The sequence below is a fragment of the Habropoda laboriosa genome, unplaced genomic scaffold (genome assembly GCF_001263275.1).
Source record: "Habropoda laboriosa isolate 0110345459 unplaced genomic scaffold, ASM126327v1 scaffold102, whole genome shotgun sequence".
Classification (NCBI taxonomy): Eukaryota; Metazoa; Arthropoda; class Insecta; order Hymenoptera; family Apidae; genus Habropoda; species Habropoda laboriosa.
The window spans coordinates 1,006,987-1,031,132 of NW_017100262.1; the positions used below are offsets into that span (position 1 = coordinate 1,006,987).

The 24,146-nt window shown below is 32.2% G+C and overlaps 5 protein-coding genes across 5 annotated transcripts; 3 read left to right on the top strand and 2 right to left on the bottom strand.

Moving 5' to 3' along the window:
• Positions 1–1,355: 1,355 nt before the first annotated feature.
• LOC108572832 lies at positions 1,356–14,948 on the bottom strand. Its single transcript, XM_017935151.1, has 7 exons — positions 3,134–14,948; positions 2,432–2,638; positions 2,223–2,342; positions 1,875–2,132; positions 1,691–1,807; positions 1,542–1,613; positions 1,356–1,463 (listed from the first exon to the last, which is right to left on the bottom strand). Exons 1-7 carry the CDS (start codon positions 14,858–14,860, stop codon positions 1,392–1,394), a joined length of 12,573 nt encoding a protein of 4,190 aa, XP_017790640.1. The 5' UTR covers positions 14,861–14,948; the 3' UTR covers positions 1,356–1,391.
• Positions 14,949–16,160: 1,212 nt separating this feature from the next.
• On the top strand, positions 16,161–18,816 carry LOC108572899 (dihydrolipoyllysine-residue succinyltransferase component of 2-oxoglutarate dehydrogenase complex, mitochondrial-like). The gene is made up of 9 exons (XM_017935230.1): positions 16,161–16,328; positions 16,702–16,725; positions 16,870–16,921; positions 17,059–17,129; positions 17,210–17,337; positions 17,417–17,737; positions 17,831–18,006; positions 18,081–18,531; positions 18,593–18,816. Exons 1-9 carry the CDS (start codon positions 16,253–16,255, stop codon positions 18,725–18,727), a joined length of 1,434 nt encoding a protein of 477 aa, XP_017790719.1. The 5' UTR covers positions 16,161–16,252; the 3' UTR covers positions 18,728–18,816.
• A 1,216-nt stretch (positions 18,817–20,032) lies between these two features.
• LOC108572871 (26S protease regulatory subunit 4) lies at positions 20,033–21,925 on the top strand. Its single transcript, XM_017935193.1, has 5 exons — positions 20,033–20,093; positions 20,333–20,894; positions 20,967–21,353; positions 21,432–21,667; positions 21,739–21,925. The coding sequence occupies exons 1-5, from the start codon at positions 20,091–20,093 to the stop codon at positions 21,871–21,873; spliced, it is 1,323 nt and encodes a 440-aa protein (XP_017790682.1). The 5' UTR covers positions 20,033–20,090; the 3' UTR covers positions 21,874–21,925.
• LOC108572872 lies at positions 21,904–22,523 on the bottom strand. The gene is made up of 2 exons (XM_017935194.1): positions 22,434–22,523; positions 21,904–22,362 (listed from the first exon to the last, which is right to left on the bottom strand). The coding sequence occupies exons 1-2, from the start codon at positions 22,521–22,523 to the stop codon at positions 21,967–21,969; spliced, it is 486 nt and encodes a 161-aa protein (XP_017790683.1). The 3' UTR covers positions 21,904–21,966.
• Positions 22,524–22,538: 15 nt separating this feature from the next.
• On the top strand, positions 22,539–23,929 carry LOC108572873 (probable DNA-directed RNA polymerase III subunit RPC6). The gene is made up of 4 exons (XM_017935195.1): positions 22,539–22,724; positions 22,896–23,514; positions 23,593–23,754; positions 23,855–23,929. Exons 1-4 carry the CDS (start codon positions 22,645–22,647, stop codon positions 23,927–23,929), a joined length of 936 nt encoding a protein of 311 aa, XP_017790684.1. The 5' UTR covers positions 22,539–22,644.
• Positions 23,930–24,146: the final 217 nt, after the last annotated feature.

Below are 24,146 nucleotides of genomic sequence, written 5' to 3' on the forward strand. Positions count from 1 at the left end.
AGGTTTAGGTGGCTCATTATACTTCTCGTAATTTTTGTACAATTTAATATACAAAATTTTAAAATTGTATACATTACTATTGCTAGTTTACATAGAAAATTTCTTCTAAAAAACAAATGCTAAAAACTTTGTCAAAGATGCGGGAACAGTGTTTTATTATTACATGTAACAAATACTAAATACACAATAATCTTATAAAATATAATGTAGTATGTTCATTGATGTGCATGTAAATGATTTTATAAATTCATAAACGTAACGTGCATTGAATGAAATAATATATGTTAAAGATAAATCAAATACGAAGTTGTATACAATTTCTTTTATGTTATACTTTCTTTAAAAATCGAATATTTCTTACAATGTATAATATGGACAAATTTCTTTAACATATACATTTCATTACAATCATATTTTAACGTCTTTTGTTTGCAACATCTGCAGAAATAGATCTTTCTTTTCTTGTAGTTAATTTAATAAAAAAAATTATTGTGAATTATGAAACGCGAAAAAAAACAATAAAAAATAACATAACAATTTAAAGTAACATATACAAAGTTAGCACATGTTACATCACCAAAAACAAGTAGCTACAGAAAAAGAAATCGATTATAATATGAAAATTGTTGCAGTGGTTCTCATTTGCAGAGGTATGCATTACATCAATGCAATAAAACACATGCTTCTTATTGATTTAATCCAAATATGTTTCTATATCTGTTGGTTTTAAACGCTTCAATCCTTTGCACTCATCAAGCAATTTATGAAAAGTTGTTAACCACCTATAAATTTAATATAAAACAACAATTATAATTAATTAATACTAGCATTTACATTTATCGCATTACTGTTTAACAGGTATATATGTATTAAGAGAACCCTACGCATTCTTCAAGTATATATGCAGATACAAAAAAAATAACAAGTGCAAAGGTTCAAGAGCTTTCAATGATAAAGGGTGCATTTGTTTGTAGTCACGTTTATGTTTCTTGCATTTTTATTAAAGAATACCAAAAAAAGCATTTTATATCGCGCACAAGGCACAGGAGGTTGGCCCTCGGTAGCGCGAGTTAATAAAATGGAATAAAGAACAAAAATCTACTACAATTTCCAAATGTATCGTAAATATTCCGATTTCGTCGCAATACGAATAATTTATATAATTTTCTGTACAAACGTATTTATATTATTTATGTGCATTTTCTCGTAAATAAGATTTTATATATATATGCATATATATGTATATATATATATATTACAAATTAAGTCCTCTGAATCTGTACAATTATTTTGTAGAAGTTCATTATAGACAGATTGCACTCCAAGTTCAATAATTTTTTCTTAGGAGCACGACTAGACTAGGATCTATCAGTTCAAGCTTGGTTCACCTTCTATAGCAAAGTTCGCACTTGCCGAGGCATTTGCCATGACTGCAAACGTTTATCTTTGCTACCAGCTATGATCTAGAAAAGTAAATAAATAATTATACGTTATGTTCGGTGTGATTTGTCAGTAATATTTTAATGGAATTCTTTAAATACCTTATTGTCTATGACTTCCATACTTAATAACATATTTCCAGGTCCAGGTATACTACATACAAGTCGATGATCCTAGAATTTATTTAAAATTTAATACAATTTCTTACTACTAACATTCCCCTCCCGCTTTTTTTAAGTTTAATACTAACCTTCGTATCAAATACATAAATATTTCCATCATAACAACCAGCAAACAATAACTGTCTGTACAGACGCATACATACAATTCCTACACCAGCATCATACTGCATTGTTTGTTCACCATTCTATAAAATAAGAAGAAATAAAGTGATAAGACATTATATACGTTATACATATACTAATTTTACTAACCGTGAAATCAAAGACAGGTATAGACGTGCTACTTGTGCCACAATAAATCAAATTATGATCCCGCATCAGACTATACACTGTATGATTTTTTTGACCACAAATTGTGCGAAGAAATAGGCCGCTCTGAGCATCCCGTATTGTTATCGGTTGACTACGTGATGCTACAATGAGAACTCTTCGTGGACCCTCGTTAGTTGCTTTTAAAGCTAATACAGATTTATCCGAGAACTGTATGCTGTTTCCTTTAATAATACCTGACTGAAATATTAATATATCTTCTATTATAAAAGAAATATTCCTGTATATGTACTATAAAAATAATTGTATTTGTAACATTTCTTAACAAACCTTCATATGATAGCGTGATACATGGCCTGATTTAGTACCAATGAAGATTATTCCCCATGCTTCATCCATACATTGTATTGGACTACCTATATCTGCAGTTTCTCTTGCTTGTACTCCAGTCTAATGAAATTCATTTACAATATATAATGATATTGGAAATTTGATACTAACATACAATATACTTGGTTTACAAGTAGATATATATTTACCATTATGTTGTAACATCGTAAAGTTCCATCCAATGAACCAGAGAACATCCATTCTTTATTAATATCTGTGCTGTTTGCATTGTACACGTATAAACAAGTTACTGCTGCTTTATGGCCCTTGTAGATGTTTAATATTCCATTAGAAGCTTGATTATATCTATATACTCTGCCATCTTCACTTGCAGCTAGGAATGAATTCTCAAAAATCTAAAAGAAAAATTTACTTTTAAAATCAATTTATTAAATCTAATCTAACTGCTACTATTTTAGCGAAAAAATTATCAGTATGCAGTAGTGCAATCATAGATAATAATAGAAATAACAAGCATTTACATTACAGTGTAGAAACAACTGTAAACCAAGCAAAAATAATAGATAAGGTGAAGGAAAGTAATGAGTGGAAGTTAAAGAACTAGAAATTTTTGTAATTTTATTAACACTATTTTTTTGTGTTTGTACACTTATAACAGTTGCCAATAGAATTGTTTATAAATTATAAAACTTAAAGTAAGAAGTAATAAAAAAAAAAAAAAAAAAAAAAAAAAAAAAAAAAAAAAAAAAAAAAAAAAAAAGATGCTTTCATAGGAACAAAAAGTATGTTTTCACGTGATTTAAATAAGAAAAACAACAATAAACACGTATCACTTAGAAATTTCTGACTAATTTTCTTATTCTATTACGACCTTTTTTCTTATCCTTTACCTTAATATCTAAAATAGGACCTTTATGGACCGTATACTGTGTCCTCGGTACTTCCTTATCATCCTTTGTATCTATCACAGTTAGTGTCGATCCAGAGTTACTATGTTGTTGACTCTTGGTAACTATCATTTTTTCTTCTATAATCTCAATGTCTGGCTTCTCATAATTCTGTGAAGTGTCCACAGTAACTGGCTCTTTTATCAAAACTGGCATGACTTCAATATCAGGATCTGCATGTTCTTCTTTGTCAATTGCAGGCGAATCTATTCTTCCAGGTTTCAGTGTCTTTTTAACTTTGGTGAATGTTATTTGATCATTAACAGGTCGCATTGCATCCTCAAATTTTTTAATTAACTTTGAAGTCTGACTTGGTGAAAATTCAGTCACAGAAGTTGTTTCTTTTAGGCATACACTTGACAAATCTTTGGTTGATGTCGATTGCATAGATGTTATAAAAGGATCTAATTGAGTAGAGTTGGGACATACGCATTTAGTAATTTCAGAGATTCCGTACTTTTGTATTGTATTAGGACTTTTATTTGGGTTCAAGATTGCATCTTTACAATCTGCTAACTTTACTACGCAATTCATCATTTCTGATATCGTATGTTGTTTGTATCTTTTAATCCCCTTTATTGGCTCATTGTTTAAGTTTGATTCATGTAGAATTTCAATTTCTAAAGACATAGGTGTACATCGCTTTTTGCTACTCGTAACTTTTTGAGTACCACGACTTTTTCTTGGGTTTATCCATATAGTTTCAACTTCGTCTTCGCATGACGATAACGATATCGTTGATATACTCGGGAACTGCATTTTTAAATTCTTTTCTTGTGATTCTTGTTCGATATTCTGAACGCTTACATCAACTTCTAGTTTTATACGTTTCGTATATTCTTCGGTATACCTAGAGCTTCGCCGAAGAGGAGTTCTGCTGCTTGAACTCTTACGTTTGGATGATTTTTTACTAGATGTTTCTTCACTTTTTAATGTGTCTGTGCTCTCACTAGTAGAAGAAACGGATGCACTATTCTGATTGTTATTTTCTTCGCTGGGATCTTTGTTCAATCGTTCAGTTTCTTTTCTTTTCTGTGATTCTTTATGCTCTTTAAGGCTTATAAATTGCTCATCTTGAGGTGTACAACTTGATTTTTCCGTAGTGTCGTCCTCGTTATTGTCTCTCTCGCATGAAACTGTGGAATCTTTCAATTTCTCTTCATTCATACCTTCCATTTCAAAATCAGAATCTCCATTTGAACTAATCTCACTTGTAATTGATGTATTTTTATCATTGTTATATTCGGTTGCATCATCCTGACTTTTTTCAACATTTTCAAGTGTTACCACTGATTGACTGTTGGCAGGTGCCTGTGCTGCAATATCCTCTTCAACATTACAAATTTTCTCCTGTAAATTAAGTTCCTCATTTTCCACTTCCACTTTGTCTTCTTCAAGATTCTTTGTAGGTGAATTTTCCAAAGTATTTAAAGTATTCTGATCACTGCAAATATTACTTGAATCTAATTCCATACAACATGAATCTACATCATCTATTGAAGTCAATTGATTAATTTCTACATTGTCATTTTCCAGAGCTTCTTGTGCAGAAAATTCTGTTAGATTTTCCTCAATATTTGTAGATATTTCACACACAGATGTTCCTGATATATCTTCTACAAGTTTTGATGATGCACTAATCTCCAAATCTTTTTGAAAGTGTTCATTGCTTAAACATTCCTGGGATTTACTAGGTGACAATTGTACATTGTCTTTCTTAAGTTCATTATTTGTTGTATCTTTATTTTCACATGAAGTTTTAACATCTACAGATAGGTCAATGCAAACTTCTTCAGTATTTTTTAATATAAGGGAATCTACTATTTGTTTTTCTTTATTTTCTTTGGAATCAGAGTTTTCTTCTAGTATGTCGGATGTAGTACCTTCTGTATCACCAGTTAATTGTTCTTGTAATTGTTCCACATAAAGTTCTTCTGTTCTGTTTTCTGCTACTGCATTTATTACTTCAACCACATTCTTCCAAAGTTCTGGATCATCACTTACTTGTTGCTTTGCTTGATACTCTAAAGAATTCAGTAACTTCCTTTTTTGATGCAATTTTTTAATATACAGTGCAGAAAGTGGTAACTCCTCCTCCTCAGGAGTTAAAGTATTAACAGCTTGTAACAGATTATGCAACCTTTTCTTTTTCTTCTTTCGTGCCTCAGCTTTTATTTTCCGCGTTTTCGCCATCTCTTTCTTGTACGTTTCTTCTAAAAGAGCAAGACCCGTGTTCGGTTTCTTTTGATCATCCATACTTGAGTTCTGAAGAAGAGAATCCCAAGTACTGTCATCCGAGTATATCGATGATCTTTCCGGTGTTTTGTTTTCCTGTGATTTTACGGCTGAAATTGCACCTTCTTTTGAAGTTTCAGTCTTTACTTCATTATCTTTTGTTAAACAACTTTCTTCATTGACCTCTGTTACATTTGCTTCAATAATTTCTTCAGCCGATGTTTGAGACTTTGCACATTCAATACTTTTTTCAACTTCTTCATTTTTAAGCATTTCTATTTTATCATTGTTATACAAATCTTCTTTATCAATTTGTTGGGTAGATATTTTATCTTTTTGGGATTTATTTTCATTAATTGAAACCTGACTAGAATCTTGTTCTATTATTGTTTGTCTCGTATTAATTTTTCGAGATGTTACTTTCGTCGCATCATTAACTTGTTTCTTTTCTATAATTTGTGTATCCTTACTAGACACACTACAGTCTGATTTATTTTCCAAATTTTTAGGCGTTCTTTCAGACCTTTGCCTCTTTCTCTTTCTAGAGATAGACGACTTAGTGTGATGCATAGTTTCTTCATCGTCAGAACCGCAAGTGGAAGTACAACTCCCTTTTTTCTCTGTTTGATGCTCGTTTCTAGGTAACGTCTTAGATTTATTTGGCTGTTCAGAATTAATTGTACTGTCTTTTGTAGACACATTCTCTGTGGTTATTTTGGCACATTGATTCGTTACAGGACTAGTTTCAATATTCTGAATTAATTGTGACATTAACGCGGATGGAGTTCGAGGTCTAATCACCGGTGTTTCAATTTCTTTCTCTTCATGCGTTACATTATTTTGTTGTAAATTATTGTCGCTTGGTAAAGCATCACTTGTCAGCATTTGATACAGGGTCATCTTCTCTGTCATTAACTTATGAATCTCGACATCAATTTCGATCATCCTGGCCATTATAGCCTCTTTTGTACTTGGATATTTCACTTTTACAGTGTCTGATTTCATTACCTCTTTCACTGTCTTCTCTGAAATAGTGCGTTTCTGTTTTTTATGTTTCATTCTAGATTTATTTTTTATTTTATGCAACATTTCATCTGCCTCCCTTTGGTTTGGGTTGTTTGAAGTTGTCTTATTCGAATATTTTAATGTTTTTTGTCCTGCGGTGGAATCAAAAGACGCATCTTTATCACTGGACATTCTTGCCTCAGAAGGAATTAAATTCAATTTATTCACCAGATTATCGTTTGATTTTTGTAAATTTTTTTGTTCACAATCATATGTCTGTTTGTTCAATTCTAAGAACTCTTCACTTTGCATCGATTCGGTAACCGAAAAATTCTCTAACGACGATTTCATGGCAGTTTCTATTGGAGCACTTGACTTTAGCGAGGTATCAGTTTCAAGTAATGTAACTTCCATTTTTGCTGTACTAGAAGATTCAGAGTTGTCTTGTAAATTATTTTTTGATATATATGCACAGTGAAGATTCCCTTCCTTAGTCCTTCCTGTGTCTGTGTAGGATAATTCGGGCGTTAGAGATCTCTGAGAAATATCTTTAGACATTGTACTAATAATATTTTCCGAAGATTCTATTGGAATTTCTGAAACAGTCGAATCAATCAATTTAACAATCTTCGTTATTTTTGAATTTGATTCGCTATTCGATTCAAAGGTTGAGAAAACTACATCCGTGGCATTTATAGATCCTTCTTCAGATACAAATAATTTTGTTGGAGGGACAGTATTTTCTTCAGGTAACACAATTTCCTCGCTTTCATTTATAGCTGTTATAGTACTCTGATTTTGTTCTTTATCAATATTCTCTTTATCGAAGACTTCAGATAATTCTTTAAAATCTATCGAATTAAAATTCGGCGATTTGATATCATTCGTTGACCTTTCTTCTTCGGCTAAAGATTTGTTTGTAAAAATATCCGCATCCCTAGCTATGCAATCTTCAAAATCTAAATCAAGAGCACTCAATTTCTCAATCGATTTTCCATCTGCATCATCTATATATTCGTCCAGAACAATGAACGGTTCACCGTCATCGAAAACTGTCGAATTATGACTGTTTATGTCGATCATGGGTGAAGTATTCCTTTGCTCTGAAAAAGCATTGTAAGCTTGATCATTTTTCCCTGTGATATCCCTATTTTCAGTTGTTAAGGTTGTTGTTGCAACTTCAATATTATCTAGAACGTGTAAAGTGTTACCTGTTGTTTCATTAGCAACATTAGATATACTAATTCCCTGTTGTTCCTCCATTAATCTACAAATTGACTTTGTTTCATTATCCTCATTTTTCCTGTTTGAACTTTCATCAATATCTTTGTTATCTTGCTGTGATTCCAAAGTGAGTTTATTATTAAGACAGGTGTCCAACCATTGTTTGGAATTCTTCTTTACATTTTCTTTGCCACTTATACTGCTTGCTTTTACCTTATACATTTCAGACACCTGACACGTGTCATTTTCAATGGAATCAGCGAGAAAACCTTTGAAGGGGCTGTTGGGACTCTCTGGAGATTGTGTTTCACTCTCTATGATTTTACTACCTGAATCTTTTAAATCCTCATGTGATTCAGATGTAATCTTATTTTTATCCTGCTCTTGCATATCATTTGTTTCTACATTTATATTATTACATTTACTGTCAATATCTGAATCCATTTCCGTATCCAAAGTAGAATTATCATGAATTATAACATTTTTCAAACTTTCAATGTTGACTAAATGAACACTTTTCCTAACGTCAACATCGGTGTGTTCACTTAACGAACGCGATTCGTCGCTAACACAATCCGTAATAAGAGATACAGTACTTTCTATACATTTTTCAGTGAAAATTGTTTGAGCACTGTCAAGAGAGATTAAACCCACCGACATGTCTTTACATACATCTTTCTTTTTGTTCAAGTTTTTAATAGAAATTGGTTTGGACGATGTTTCCATTTCAACAATTTTAATTATATCTTTTTCAATCTCTTTAATACTATCTTTTCCATTTTCCGAATTTACGAAATTTAGATCATCCTTATTCTGTGTTTTTTCCTCATCTGCAACCTGCTGATTATCTAAAATTGTTTCGTTAGAATTTTGCTTGTCTAGTTCTAAAATAGAATGAACATTAGCTTGCTCCTGTACACTTCTGTCATCTATAATAAATTCTGATTTGGAACACATTTCAGAAGTCATAATTTTCGATAAATCTTTGTGAATGTCACGACTATTTGTTTTCTCAATTTCAGTCATAACAACCAAGGATTCTTGATTGCCTTCAGATGATACCTTTTTATGCGAGTATTTCTCCACATGTTTCTCTGCTACCAGAGGATCATACGATTTCTTCCTCTTTTTCTCCATGAGCTTCTTGGCCTTCTCTTTCTTCAATTTCAATTCTTTACTTCCCTCCGATCGAATATTTTTAAACTTAGACGATTCAACCACTACCTCTTGCGATAAAGATTTACTATCGCTTTTGCGTTCTTTACATTTACTAAGATCTTTCAGAGTATTTAGGTCAGAATCTACCAGCTGAGTGACACTCTTTTCATTTACATTTTTCAACTGTACAACAACTGAAGATTTTTTATTTTTTTGAACAATATCCACTGATTGATAATCCCCTTCTGAATTAGACCTCTCTTTAACTTCTTTATTAGAATCCGCCAAAGTGTGAGCGCTTGATGATCTCCTGGCTAGCCGCGGATCTTTTAATTGTATTTTATTAGTATCTATTTCAGTTATTTTTATCTCGTTCAATGCACTTAATGGTTCAACAGTAGTTTCACTTACAGGCAGAACAAGATGCAAATCTCGAGTCAACGAAGCTAAATCTTCCGGGGTTTCTTTCAGCATAGACTGTTCCTTTAAACGTCTTTGCAACGCACGCTCCTTATACGCCTTTATGTCTATTTTTTTATAGTTACCACTTTTGTTCTCCACAGAAGAAGCTTTTGTTGCTATTTGCAACATTTTCTGATCAGTACTCTGATTACTCGCATTTATTTCAGCACTAAGATTTATAAATGATGTCGCGTGCGCAGTCGTATTATCAGAAACAGTTTCAATAAGTGACTGAATGGACGAAAATGGTTCTTTGATATTCAATGATACATTAGTTTGATATAAAGAAATGTTCATGGACGAAACGGTATCTATTTGTTCATTACTACTGTTTGCTGTCTTGTCATCTTTATTCGTGTCCAAAAAGTCTTTCATTCTATCATTATTGATACTCATTATACCATTATCCTTTGCAATTTCAGTTGACTTTTCCATTAATTGCCTCTGCTCTATATTAGTGGACTCTGGCATTTGTTTGAGTTGTGCCTTTGTCTTTGGTTGCATCATTGTAACAATAACAGGTGGCTTGCTCTTGATTTGTGACAAAACTGTATCACAGGTAACTGCAGGAACTTGATCTATTTCTATGTTTGAACTTTGAGATTCGATTCGTAAATCAGCTGCTTTACTATTAACCGAAGTAGGAACAACATAAGTGTTACTGGCTCCACTGTTAAATGAAACACTCTCCTCAAATGAATTTACTGGCTCCTCCTTGACGACTACCTCTTTCTTTATCTCATCCTCTGTCAGTAATCGGAATCCCCCTTCAATTTGTTCGCTACACTTTGACGAATCAGAATGGGAATTTCTCTTTTTCTTTTTTTTCTTTTCCTTCTTCCGTTTCTCTCTCTTATCTTTTTTCCTCTTTTCACGTTTGCGAAACTTACGCTCTTTATGCTTGCTCTTCTCTTTCCATTTTTTCTCTATCTCAGCAGCTACCTCGTCCCTAATCGTTTCATTCAATGATTTTTTCTTCGCAATCTTCTCCTTTTCCTTGATCACTTTCAACAATTTCGTTACATTGGGAGCGACAGTCTCTTCGTCACTATCGCTTGAGCTACTAGTACTGGAATCAGTACTGCTTTCTGATCGTTCTACCCTTTGTAATTCTTCTATCTCGTTGGAACGACTGGTGGTACATCTATCCACATTATGCATAGAAGATTCACGAGTTAAAGGACTTATGCTTAAGTGCCTCATTGGTGAATCCGACGAGCAATATCTTTGAGCATGAAGACTTCTGTTGTCCTTAGTCAAATTTTCAACACTGTTGGATGCACTTTTGCGTGTGATGATTGGAGTTGTCGTAACATTTGTCGTTAACCCATACTTCGCCTCCCATTCTTCCTTTGTCAGATTTCTAAACGCATCCGGATCTTCTCGTTCTTTTCTGTTCCATCTTTCGTATCTCTCAGGTCTGAAAGTATTTCGATCCTCTGAGCTGGATTTGCGTGCTCTTAAATTATCCGAATCCACATTACTTTTACCAAGCAGTTTGACCCGAGCGATCCCAGCTGAAAAAATGTCATCGAGATCAGCTGCCGTTTTATTAGGAATTTGCGAGAAAGTGTTATACTCAAAAGCTTCCGTTACTGTTTGCGGCAATGAGGAACCTGTGCGTGTTTCAATGGATTTGTCCAGTCCCAGCGACGAAATCGTATTTGGTAAATTCTTTGTCCTTTCTGTAACTTCTGACAGTATATCGTCCAGATCAGCTTCATTGAATAATGGCTGTTGTTGCTTTTTATGCGTGTTCTCGACTTCAGGATTTATTTTATTCGACAGTGATCTCTGCGACGAATTAGTGTCTTCCCGTGAAATGTTTAAATTCAATTCTGAGTTCAGAGGATAATGAATAAGATCTTCCTTGTATAAAAGTTTATTTTCTACCAGTTCTTCACAGATATTCTGTGGTTCTGAATACTCAGTAAAAGATTGAACTTTTGCATTCTCCTCATTTGAAAAGTCACAAATATGTATTCTTGAATTTTCATCCTGATTAAAAATAATTTTTGTAGTAATTTCATCAACACCTGCAGTTTGATTCTCTGACAATTCAGCATCAAATGGCATAGGATCAAGTTGTAAAACTTCACTCAGATGATGAATGAATTCTGTAGGTAGATCTGTAATACCCACAACAGCACTTGGATCTAACATTGCATTTAACTGATTCATGAATTCCTCTCTATCATACTCCTTCATTTTTTCATCCTCTGTATTCCTCATTTCTAAAGAAAGGGAAGTCTTCCTTTCTTTTACCAAATGTTTCATTGCAATATCAAATTTACGAAGACTGGAATTGTTAACCATATTGCAAATATCATTTTTACTCATTTTAAGAAAACGGTTGATCACTCTATTTTTCCAAGAAGATTCTGAAGTAGGAGCTTCTAACTTCCTAGACTCTTTTTTCGTCTTTTGATTTTTTTGTGTGTTTGTATTATTAGAGTCTGGTGTGTTTGAAGAATGTGGATGTAGTTTTTCCAAATCTCTACTATGATCTTTATGATAAGATGTATCATTTGATTTTTCATGCATTGAAATATTTATGACTGATGCACAGTGTACTGAGTTCATTTTAACACTGCTCTCCTTTTGTTGACTTTTGTTTTGATTTGTATTACTTCTTCTACTTTCAGAAGAATGTCTTTTAGTCTGTGCCTTTTCTTTATTAGAATTCTGAACTGCACCTTGTTGAGAAGTTTCCCTATTTTCAGAAATATTTATAGGAATTCTGTGCCATTCTTCTGGTTTCTGTATTTTCTTCGTTTTTGAATTTAAATTGAACACCACTTTGGGTCTTATTTGATCATTTGACAATAATGTATCTTCAGTATTTTTACTTTGATTTTGTACATTTTGTTCCTCATCTATTGTCACAATCTCCTCTTGTCTTTCAAGAATGAATTCTGGTCCACAAACTATATTTTGTTTACTTTTTTTATTTTTACTTTCTTTTCTTCTTTGTTTCCTTGTAGTATTTATAGGTACCTCTTCTATTAATGAAGAATAAGGTACAGTTTCATTTGGTACAGGAATTTCTGATGGTGCCAATGGTAATTCAGATAACATGGATGATACATTTTCATTCTTTATTTCTTCACTCATATTCATTATCTGCTTTGCAAACTCCATTGCTTCCTGCATATCCTCTAACCCATCATCCATATTTATACTTTGATTAAGATTAGAATTACTTTCCACTGAAAGTTCTGTTGGAGGTGGTGGAGGAACTTCAGTAACATTTATAGGTGGTGGAGGCAAAGCAAATTCACTCATTATTTGTTGTCCACTATTTGTTTGTGGTAAAACAGGCTGAAAATTCATGTGTACATTAGAAATGAAAGGTTGATGTGATGGTATGTTCATAGGTGGTAGTTGTGAAAAATTTGGTGCAACTGGACCAATATTGAAGTCCGACACTTGTGATGTTTCCATTAAATTCATTGACATCATGTTTGACCTAGAAGAGTTTAATGGAGCAATTAAATTAGAACGTTCTTGAGAAGATAGTCGTGGATCAAAGATTGGTGGGGGTTGAAGAGTTTCATTCCGTTTATGAATTTTTGGTGGTGGTTGTTGAGGATTAAATTCAGGTAATTTTTCACTAGTTGTCACATTTGGAATTCTAGGTGGTGGTCCCCTAGGATCAAAGGCAGGTGGTGGTTGCATAATTTGTATATTACTTTGTGAATTATTTACTGCTTGACTTCTTGAATCCACAGAAGGTGTAGTCTGTATATTTTCTTGCCTATTACATGGTTCAGTCACTGATTTAGATCTTATATTTGGTGGAGGTTCACTTGGATCAAATGCAGGAAGCAAATCAATAGAAGAAAATGGCACTAATGTATTGTGCTGAGAGTCATGACTTGAAACAGGTACATTATGTGTAAATGGTGGTGGTGCTCTTGGATCAAATCCAACTGGAACTGGTGCAATATGCCTTGATGAAGCCATTCGGTTACCATGAAAAGCTAATCTTTGTGATCCTCTAAAAAATAAATTCTTTCCATTTTGTTGAAATGTCCAACGACATCTAGACCCAAGAATTCTTGGAGTGAACCTAGGAGGTATGTTAAAAACTCTTGATTGAAAAACAGGTGAATTATTTATCTTCTTATCATCACTTAATTTATGTTCTTCACTATAATTTGAATATGCTGTAGATGTCGAATCACAGATAGTATTTGAATGAATTTCTTCATTAGAAGGTGGAATATTAAATGATTTTTGTTGAGAAGAATCAGATATAATTGACAAATTTGGACAAACCATTTCTTGAGAGTCATTTGTTTGTAAATTATTTTGAATCTGATTATCCTCGAGTAAGTTTGTCTCTGCATAATCATTGTGATGTGCATCCACATTGGTATCTTGTATAACATCTCTAATTGTATTTTGTATATCTGTTTGCACAATGTTTTGATCTTGTGAAAAGTCTACTTGTAATGCATTTTGACTGTCTGTGGTTGATACTGATATAGAAGATGTTTCTATATCATTTACAACCAAAGATTTTTCTATTGTTAAATCATTCACTGATTCTATTGATGTCAAATTTGCGATATTTTCATCTAAATTTGAAGTTAATGACTTTTCACCAGCATCATTTAAATTTGATGGTATTATACCTTCTGCAATATTATCATCATGTAACTGTATAGTTTCTACATTGCATTCAAAATTTAGTAATTCATTGTGTATCTGTTCATGACATTTATCATCTTCCAATAATATAATAGATTGATTTAAATCATCTTTATCAAGTGTTGAATTCAAACTGATCAATGTTTCACCTTTATTTTCATATATAATAGTAATTTCATCATTTGTACTTGTACTACTATCTGTAGGCTTCTGCTCAAAACTACTTTGACTCTCATCATTAGATTTATTATCTACAGTTTCAAATTTTGAATTATTGCAATCAACCCTGCCTATATCCCTAAAGTCAGAAAATGTCAAATCCAATTCAGGTGGCTCATGTCTAAGCTCAGGGATACCTTTATTTAAAGTATTTTCCTCTTCAGAACCATTATTTGGCAAAACAGACAAATCATCTTCCCAAAAGTTTGTAATTTCTTCTTCTGTTATAGATGATAATTTCTGCTTTAACTTGTCAGCTGTTTCAGAAATCTTTTGCTGACGTTCTTCTTCAGAACCAGGCAAAGGAGTTTGTGGTACTAATGTAGATTTAATTTCAACTTGTTCTTCTTGAAGTAATGGTGCTCTAGATATAGGATTTCTTATAAAGCCCATACAAGATTGAGGAGCTGGTGGTCTACCAGGACCAGAGAATCTCACTATTCCATGACCACCTGCTGCTCTACCTCTATTGTTTGGTCGAAATTGTAAATTACCTCTATATTGTGGATGAGGAAGAAAATTTTTACTTTGTTGCCATGGTACAAAATTTGGACGTTCTATCCATTTTTCAGGTCCAGGTAACCTATGTGGTGGTCGTGGATGATTAAAGCTAGGGTGTAGAAATCTGGGGCCATTAAAGCCATTGGTTGGACCATTTGAACGAGCTCCCCGTGGTCCAAAGTTTCTTCCACGGTATCCACTGCTGCTCATCACACTGTTAATTATGACACTTTAATTATCACAGTGCATTTGAGCTTACAGTTCTTTCAACAGTCATGTAACTCCTAAAATACACTAATATTATTACATAAATGTTTACATGCTGCATAGTTCATTTAATTAGGGTCTTCTTAACTTTTGAAAAAAAATACTTTATAGAAATTTGTATATTTGCAGTAATGCACATTCTAATGTTTTTACAATTATTAACACAAAAGTCTGAATGATTAGAACCTACTATATATAATAGATCAAATTTGTGCACAAAACATGCAGAAAGGACTATTCTGTTTGTTCCTTAATCTTCCCTTTACTTCTTAGACTTTCTGACTGATATTATTCAATTCTTATGAATTTCAATTGTAACAATACATATCACAATCACTATACACATATTTCGTTATATGATCACAAGAAAAATACATAATCTCTGCGACGTAAGTGAAATAACAACAAAACGACGTGCACTTATTATTCAAATATAATCGCCATGTTGCACAATAAATTTCGCCAATCTCGATAAACAACACGTACTTTGCTGTCAGATGGTTGTATTAAACTAAAATATTTCTTTAAAATTTAAACTTCTTTACGTGATAATAAATGCTCAAGCGCTGTCGCGTGTCGTACTTAAAACAAATATGCTTCAATACACAACCACCGCGCCGTACTCCATTCATTTAATTACATCCTCACTGCTCATGTTTAAAAACCCAAATTCAGTCATAAACTTACCAACATATTAGATTGTTCGCGTTTAATTCAAACGTAATTTCACATTTGTAATATTATTTTTCAGACTAATTAATTATCTTATAAGTTAGATGAATTTAATAAGATAAATTAATAACAATATCGACAACTTCCTTGATATTATTAAATGTCACAATTTATAATAAAGTGACCTGTTAGGGACAGCAAAGATATTTTTGTAATTTCTTCTGTAAATATTTTTACACAATAAAATATACTGAATTTGCTCAATTGTAATATAAATAAATCATCCATACAATTACGATTACTTTATTTATCTTCCGTTACTAACAGACAAAACTTAAACATTTATGTAAAAAAACGCGGAGATATCTTCAGTAACGGAAAGATACTATTTTTGTAACATCAAATTAATCTCGTTAGTTTTTTAAACAAATAACTTTAATTCTTTAATCATTAGAATGTTTATTTGCTGAATATCTATTATCTTTCTTGTTTAAATTTATGATTAACGTTTTTTTGTGCCTTTTGGAACCCAATAGTGGCAAATTTCAGAACACGCAATTGCGGTAGCAAACTTGCCCCACCAGTGAATGTACCAGCCCGTACTGCTTCCATACCATCACGAGAGTTAAGAGCGAACATCTAGTTATAATTTCCCATTTGAGGATGGCCGCGATGCTGTCTAACTATTCGCGGTTTGTGCCTCGTGTAATAACAAGAATTAGTATATCACAAACCAAGGTGAGCATTCTTATAATTTTAGCTTTTTCTCTATTAGTAATTTTGAAACATCTGTGACATATATTAGGTAAGAAGGACCTAACGCCCTTTCAAGTAGAACCTGCCACCAAGGCTGTCGAAATACTACCCTTACCTATTGCATCGATTATGTAATAGCATCTTAACACGTTACAATTCGTGACTTAATCTATCAACTGCAATCTGTCAATGAAAAATTATAAAATTTTTCGTAACCGTCAAATGCAAACTCCCTTTTTAAGCAATTAAGCAGATTTCCATTGACTTTAGGCTGTTTATAACTTAAAGTCAAGGTTATTTTTCTAATATAGACAATACCTATTTTTATCTATCCTCATATGTACCCCATTTTTATATTATAATGTATTTATATAGTCCAGGTAAGACTACTAAATACAAATGACACATTAGAGGAGTGGTGAGCTATATTGAAAATCTAAAAACATTATCTTTATAGAGAGGCATATCAACGTTGGGGATAACCATGAACATAAACTATTAATTGTATCAAATCATTTTTGTAGGGCACATACTATTTATCCACACCCAACATGTGGTCAGCAAGAACTCTCGATTGTAAGTTAAGAAGTATATCAAAAAAATTAAATATCTTTAAGATATGAACATTTTTAAATATTTGTTTAAGATATACAAATGTATGCTAATATTTAATTTAATTGGAAAATTTTAATACAATAAATATCTCCATCTAGATGTACTAAATATAAGAAATATCACTGTTGGATAGACCAGGCAAGACATATTCATTCAACATCTACACTATGTAAGTGAACTTTTGGCAGGAAAGTATATACTCAAAATAGAACAATAAATACTTACATAACTTATACTTGTATATGACAGGGGAAATAAAAGAAGTTGTAGTACCAGCATTCGCAGAAAGTGTAAGTGAAGGAGATGTCAGATGGGACAAGAAAGTTGGTGATCAAGTTAAAGAAGATGATGTCTTATGTGAAATTGAAACAGATAAGGTAAAATAAAGAAATAAGTCAACTAATGGATAATGCAAATATTTTATAATTGAATGACTTTATAATAATTTTTCTGTAGACTTCAGTTCCTGTACCAGCACCAGGTGCTGGTGTTATAAAAGAAATTTTTGCAAAAGATGGTGAAACAGTAAAGCCAGGACAAAAACTATGTATTATTGACATTGGTGCAACTGGTGGAGCTCCACCTTCAGAAGCTCCCAAAGCTGCTCCAAAGGCCCCAAGTCCACCACCTAGTGCAGCAGCACCTCCACCACCATCACCACCGCCGCCGTCACCACCACCACCACCACCACCACAACCTCCTTCACCTCCTTCTGCAGCTGTACCACCTCCAGCGACTCGACCTCCACCTCCACAAGCACCTGCAGCTTCCATGCCAGTTGCTGCAATTAAGCATGCTCAAGTGAGTACAATTGTATAAGTAGAATTGAACATTAATGTTATTTTTCCTTCATTATACGATGATTTTCAGGCTTTAGAAGGCGCAAAAGTACAACTACCTCCTGCTGATTATACACGCGAAATAATTGGTACAAGAACAGAACAGCGAGTAAAAATGAATAGAATGCGTTTACGTATCGCCGAACGATTAAAAGACGCTCAAAATACGAATGCTATGTTGACAACGTTTAATGAAATTGACATGAGGTTATTATGTATCCATAATAGTACTGATTTCTAGTATTTTTTATGATTATTAATTAAGAATATTTTTTATATAGTCGCATCATGGAATTTCGTAAAACACATCAAGAAAGTTTCACAAAGAAATATGGTTTAAAACTTGGATTTATGAGTCCATTTATTATGGCAAGTTCTTACGCTTTAAAAGATCAACCAGTAGTAAATGCTGTAATAGATGGCACTGACATAGTTTACAGAGACTATGTAGACATTAGTGTCGCAGTTGCAACACCAAAGGGGCTTGTGGTCCCAGTACTTCGCAGCGTAGAAAACAAGAATTTTGCAGAGATTGAAATTGCTTTGGCAGCTGTAGGCGATAAAGCAAGAAAAGGCAAAATATCTGTTGAAGATATGGATGGTGGTACATTTACAATAAGTAACGGCGGTGTTTTTGGTTCTCTAATGGGAACGCCAATTATTAATCCACCACAAAGTGCAATTCTTGGAATGCACGGAGTTTTCGATAGACCCATTGCAGTAAAGGGCGAGGTAAACATTGATAAGTTTTTTTTCAATACAAACTGTTATTAAAAATATTAATAATTTGTAGGTTGTAATTCGTCCAATGATGTACGTAGCTTTAACGTATGATCACCGATTAATTGACGGACGTGAGGCTGTAATGTTCTTAAGAAAAATCAAGGAAGCTGTGGAAGATCCTAGAATTATTTTAGCTGGCCTTTAGGCCTCGTTAATATTTTTATTAAATCGCTTCAAATACGCCTCTCATCACATTTAGAACATTTTGTACACGTTGTATTATATTTTGTTCATCGAGGCTTTTACTTAAAAACATGTTCTCAAATACTTATTAATCATTGTGATAAACGAAAGTAAAAAAAATAGATAACAAACACAAAGAAGATAACATAAAGTATTTTTACCAAAGAAACTTTACCTTATTAACAAACTATTTCGATTTACTCGTCACAATAATAAGCAATATGAATCGATTTTTCAATAACGTGAGACATGACAGTTGCCACTTCATAAGGTTTTGAAACTTCAAATAAAAGCTCAATAGAAGAGAACATTATTGGCATGAGAAATAAAATGTATATTTTAGTATTTTTGTGGCATAAAGTTAAAGTGTACTACATAGTAATGGAAAAAAGGAACGCAAATTAAATGCTAGATGATGCGAAATCTTTTATTTAGACAACTATATGTATACAATCTAAAATATTTCTTGTTTATAATTTATTTGGTATTGTTATGAAGTATAAAAAATTGTATTCCTTCACGTTAAAAACATTTCTAACATTTTACATTGCTGGATAACATGTTATTATTATTCAGTCTTGCAATACATGGTGCAAAAGTTGAACACGCATTATATATTTACATTTTTAAAACATCCACACGTTTTTGTAATAATCATTTTATCTTTAATGGTATTTATTTTTATTCTGATGGCCTTGATCACTGAGACGTTATAAAGAAGCGATAACCGCAAAGCTAGACCGAGATACTTTATTGCGAAGATAAATGTATCTAAATACTGAAATAAAATTTCACGAATCTATATGTTGTCAACATTGTTAAATTATATTCACAAATACTACACTCTATATACAGTTTTTTGAAAAAGAAATTTGTCATTCCTACATTTTCAAAGCGTGTGGGATTGAATGAAAATTTTTACATTTTTTTTTATAGAGATGTAACTTTGCACTTAGTATTAACTATTGTCGAATGCAATCGTGTAAATTATTGTTCTTCAATAAACAAACGATACTGAATCATTCCCTTACAAATGACTCAATGTTATTAGTATGTTACATCACTATTAAAAATTTGAGTAATATACCTATTTGCACAGTTCAGAAAAGAATATATTGTTAATTATTAATCCTCATTTCCTACAACTTTAGATATACTTCAGACATAAGATGGTACCGGTAGGACGCTTTTTGAATTAACGCTGTTTAGATATATCGAATTATTTCGATATATTATAAAAAAAGATATCGAGATAATAATCGATTCTGTTCACTCAATGGGGATGACTTCGCCGTTTCGATTCACGACCAAACAGTAAACGTGAGATGGTAACTTTTCTGACATTTTCTTTAATAAATACAAATTAAGGAATTTTTATTGTTCCAAATAAATTATAGTAAAATGTTTAACAAAATTTACAATTATTAAATTTACTGTTTGTTAAATTAGTATACTTTTACTATTTGACACTTTAGGTTACTTTAATCGAAATTTTTTTTGGTCAAGTATTATTTCAAAATGTGTTAAATAAACTTAATATTTTCTTAGTACTGTATTATTGTAACAGGGACAAAATCAATCTGGTACTGGTGGTACGGGAGGTGATAAGAAGGATGATAAAGATAAGAAAAAGAAGTATGAACCACCTATTCCAACAAGAGTCGGCAAAAAGAAGAGACGTACAAAAGGGCCAGATGCTGCTTTGAAGCTACCACAAGTTACACCACATACCCGTTGCAGATTGAAGCTTTTGAAATTAGAACGTATAAAAGATTATTTGTTGATGGAAGAGGAGTTTATTAGGAACCAAGAAAGACTAAAACCACAAGAAGAAAAAAATGAGGAAGAGAGGTCTAAAGTTGATGATTTACGTGGAACTCCAATGTCTGTTGGAACATTAGAAGAAATAATTGATGATAATCATGCTATAGTTTCCACATCCGTTGGTTCTGAGCATTATGTATCAATCTTATCATTTGTGGATAAGGATCAACTAGAACCTGGATGTTCAGTTTTGTTAAATCATAAAGTTCATGCTGTTGTTGGAGTTTTAGGTGATGATACAGATCCCATGGTTACAGTAATGAAACTAGAAAAAGCTCCACAAGAAACTTATGCTGATATTGGGGGTATGTAACATTTATATTGATATTAGAAATCTGTATAACAATAGATATTTATAAATGTGTTTCACTATTTAGGACTTGATACACAAATTCAAGAAATCAAGGAATCTGTAGAATTACCTTTGACACATCCAGAATATTATGAAGAAATGGGTATTAAACCCCCAAAAGGAGTCATACTATATGGTCCACCAGGAACTGGAAAAACATTATTGGCAAAAGCTGTTGCTAATCAGACTTCAGCAACTTTTCTGAGAGTTGTTGGTTCTGAGCTTATACAAAAATATTTAGGAGATGGTCCTAAACTTGTCAGAGAATTATTTAGAGTTGCAGAAGAACATGCTCCCTCTATTGTCTTCATAGATGAAATAGATGCTGTAGGTACAAAACGATATGATAGCAATAGTGGAGGAGAACGTGAAATTCAAAGAACCATGTTAGAACTTCTCAATCAACTTGATGGTATGAAAAATATTTTGAATTAAACTGTAATATTTTAATTATATTTCATGTAATAATTAAATGTCTTTCTTCATTTAGGTTTCGACAGTCGGGGAGACGTTAAAGTTGTAATGGCAACAAATAGAATTGAGACTTTAGATCCAGCATTAATTCGACCAGGTCGCATTGATAGAAAAATAGAATTTCCCTTGCCGGATGAAAAGACGAAAAGAAGAATTTTCAGCATTCACACTAGTAGGATGACCTTAGCACCTGATGTAAATTTAACAGAATTAATTATGGCTAAAGATGATCTTTCAGGTGCAGATATAAAGGTAAGACAATTAAATTATATTTTAGTCAAAAAGGATATAACAAAACATTAAAGGATATTTATGTTTTACAGGCTATATGTACTGAAGCTGGTTTAATGGCACTACGTGAACGTCGTATGAAAGTCACTAGTGATGATTTCAAAAAATCTAAAGAGAGCGTTTTGTATCGGAAAAAAGAAGGTTCTCCCGAAGGGTTATATTTATAAAAAAAAATCATTAATATTCTTTATTTACAATTCAAACGTAAAAATACCATAAACGCTAATAAAAAATACAAAACCTATATTTTGATTGATGAATTAATTGTCTTCTACTTCTGGAACATAATTTTGTATTTGTAATATATCCGTGTCACTAATATTTAATTGTTCGATGTATGGTTGAAAATATTTAAACAGTGTTTTAAGAACATTCATAGAATATGTTTTCTGTTCTTTAATGATTTGAGAAGAAGACTTTTGTATGTTGTTGGTGCCCTGAGAGTCTGTTATACACATGTAGCATGCCCCTCTTCTAGTTGCTTTAAGAATTTCATTTACGTTTGATGGATGTTCAATATCCTGCGGCATACTGTTCAATAAACTTTTAAATTTTCCTAAAATGAAAGCAGCATGGAAAGCTCCTAAGTATCCTGCATCAAAACCATCTTGAAAAGCAAAGTCTGATCCATCTTGTACTCCTTCTCTGTAACCATTCTTTAAAGAAGGATAGTACATTTAAAATCAACGTTTATATTAATTCAAATTTAATAATATGTAAACAATACCTTTTTGGCAACATCAGTAATACGATTCCAATCTTTAGCAGCAATATTCAAGGAATCTTCACTATCAGATCCATTTAAATGGCTTTCCATATTTTGTTCCCCGTATTCAATTTTATTATTATTGATAAATAATAAAAGCATGAGAACCTAACCTAACAGGCACTAAAAATAATCAAGTTGATCGTGTACCATTTAACGTTTCAAAAGTTCGATGGAAACGGAAGCCAGCACTTCGAAGGAACAAGATGCAATCAATGCAGATACAAATTCATTAGAAGCAATTGAACAAAAGTAATTCTTTATGGTTTTTTACTACAAACTAGTGACATTTATGACATACCTAATTAATAGGTTACCTTTCTTATGTTGCTCGCGCATACTACAAATCAGATAAATGTTTATGTTATTGCATAAAGGAAAAAGGCTTTAATAAATATTTAAATATGGTATTTCATATTTCAGAATTATTGCATTAGCGCAAACAAGACCAAAAGGAATATCTGATAAAGATTTAACAGTTGAAATACCAGATTTACAACCTGCTCAAAAAGCTCAAATAATAAATAAACTTTTATCTCAGGGTCACTTTGATCTATTTAAGCAAGGTGGTTCCTTGTTATACCGTTTGAAAGATCCTTCTAAAGCAAAAATAGCTAAAGGTGCAGACAATGAAGAGAAGATTGTATATTCAATAATTGAAGAGGCAGGAAACAAAGGAATCTGGATCCGTGATATAAGATTCAAATCCAATCTAATGCCAACTCAATTGAATAAAATTCTGAAAAGCTTAGAAACTAAGAAATTTATTAAAGCTGTTAAGTCAGTTGCAGCAAGCAAGAAAAAAGTATACATGCTTTACAATTTAGAACCAGACACATCTGTGACTGGTGGTGCTTGGTATCAAGATCAGGATTTTGAGGCAGAATTTGTTGATGTTCTTAATCAACAATGTTATAGATTTTTAGAAAAAAAGAGAGAACAAATGAATGCTTGTAGAGGTGGGCCAATTATGGCTAGAAATGTTACATTTGCTTCATCCAAAGAAGTTTGGAAATTTATTTCTGATTTAGGAATAAGCAAGGTTTGAGTAACTATTGTAACTTTCTTTAAATGATACATATGCATATTTTTTCAATAGAAAAAATATAATTATTTATAGGTAAAGTTATCAGTTGAAGACTTGGAAATGATATTAAACACTTTAGTTTATGATGGTAAAGTAGAACGTACTCTTTCAGGTGATGGTAACACTTTATATAGGGCAGTAGAACCTTTGTTAAATCCACCTGGATTAATTAAATCTACTTGTGGTGTTTGTCCCGTAAGTTTCTTTTTTAATTTAATCCTTTTCTTTATATTTTAATGAAAATTCGTTTGAATTATTGATGATTTAATGATAATATAAAAACATTTAAATGCAGGTGAGGAAAAATTGTTGTGATGTTGGTGATGTTACACCTACAAAGTGCCAGTACATTACAGAATGGTTAGAATAATATTTCATACTAAAAATAAAATAGTTAAAATAACAGTTTAAAATGTTTTTGTTTTAAATAATTTTCGTTCAATGGAAGTGTGAATGATTCCCGCCAAATGTAGTCAGTTTACATATTTAGACCGGATACTAATTACCAACTTCAAAAAAAAATGTATTACATTTATTTTTATATCTTTTCATGATGTTTGCACCATACTGAAAATGTTTGCACCATA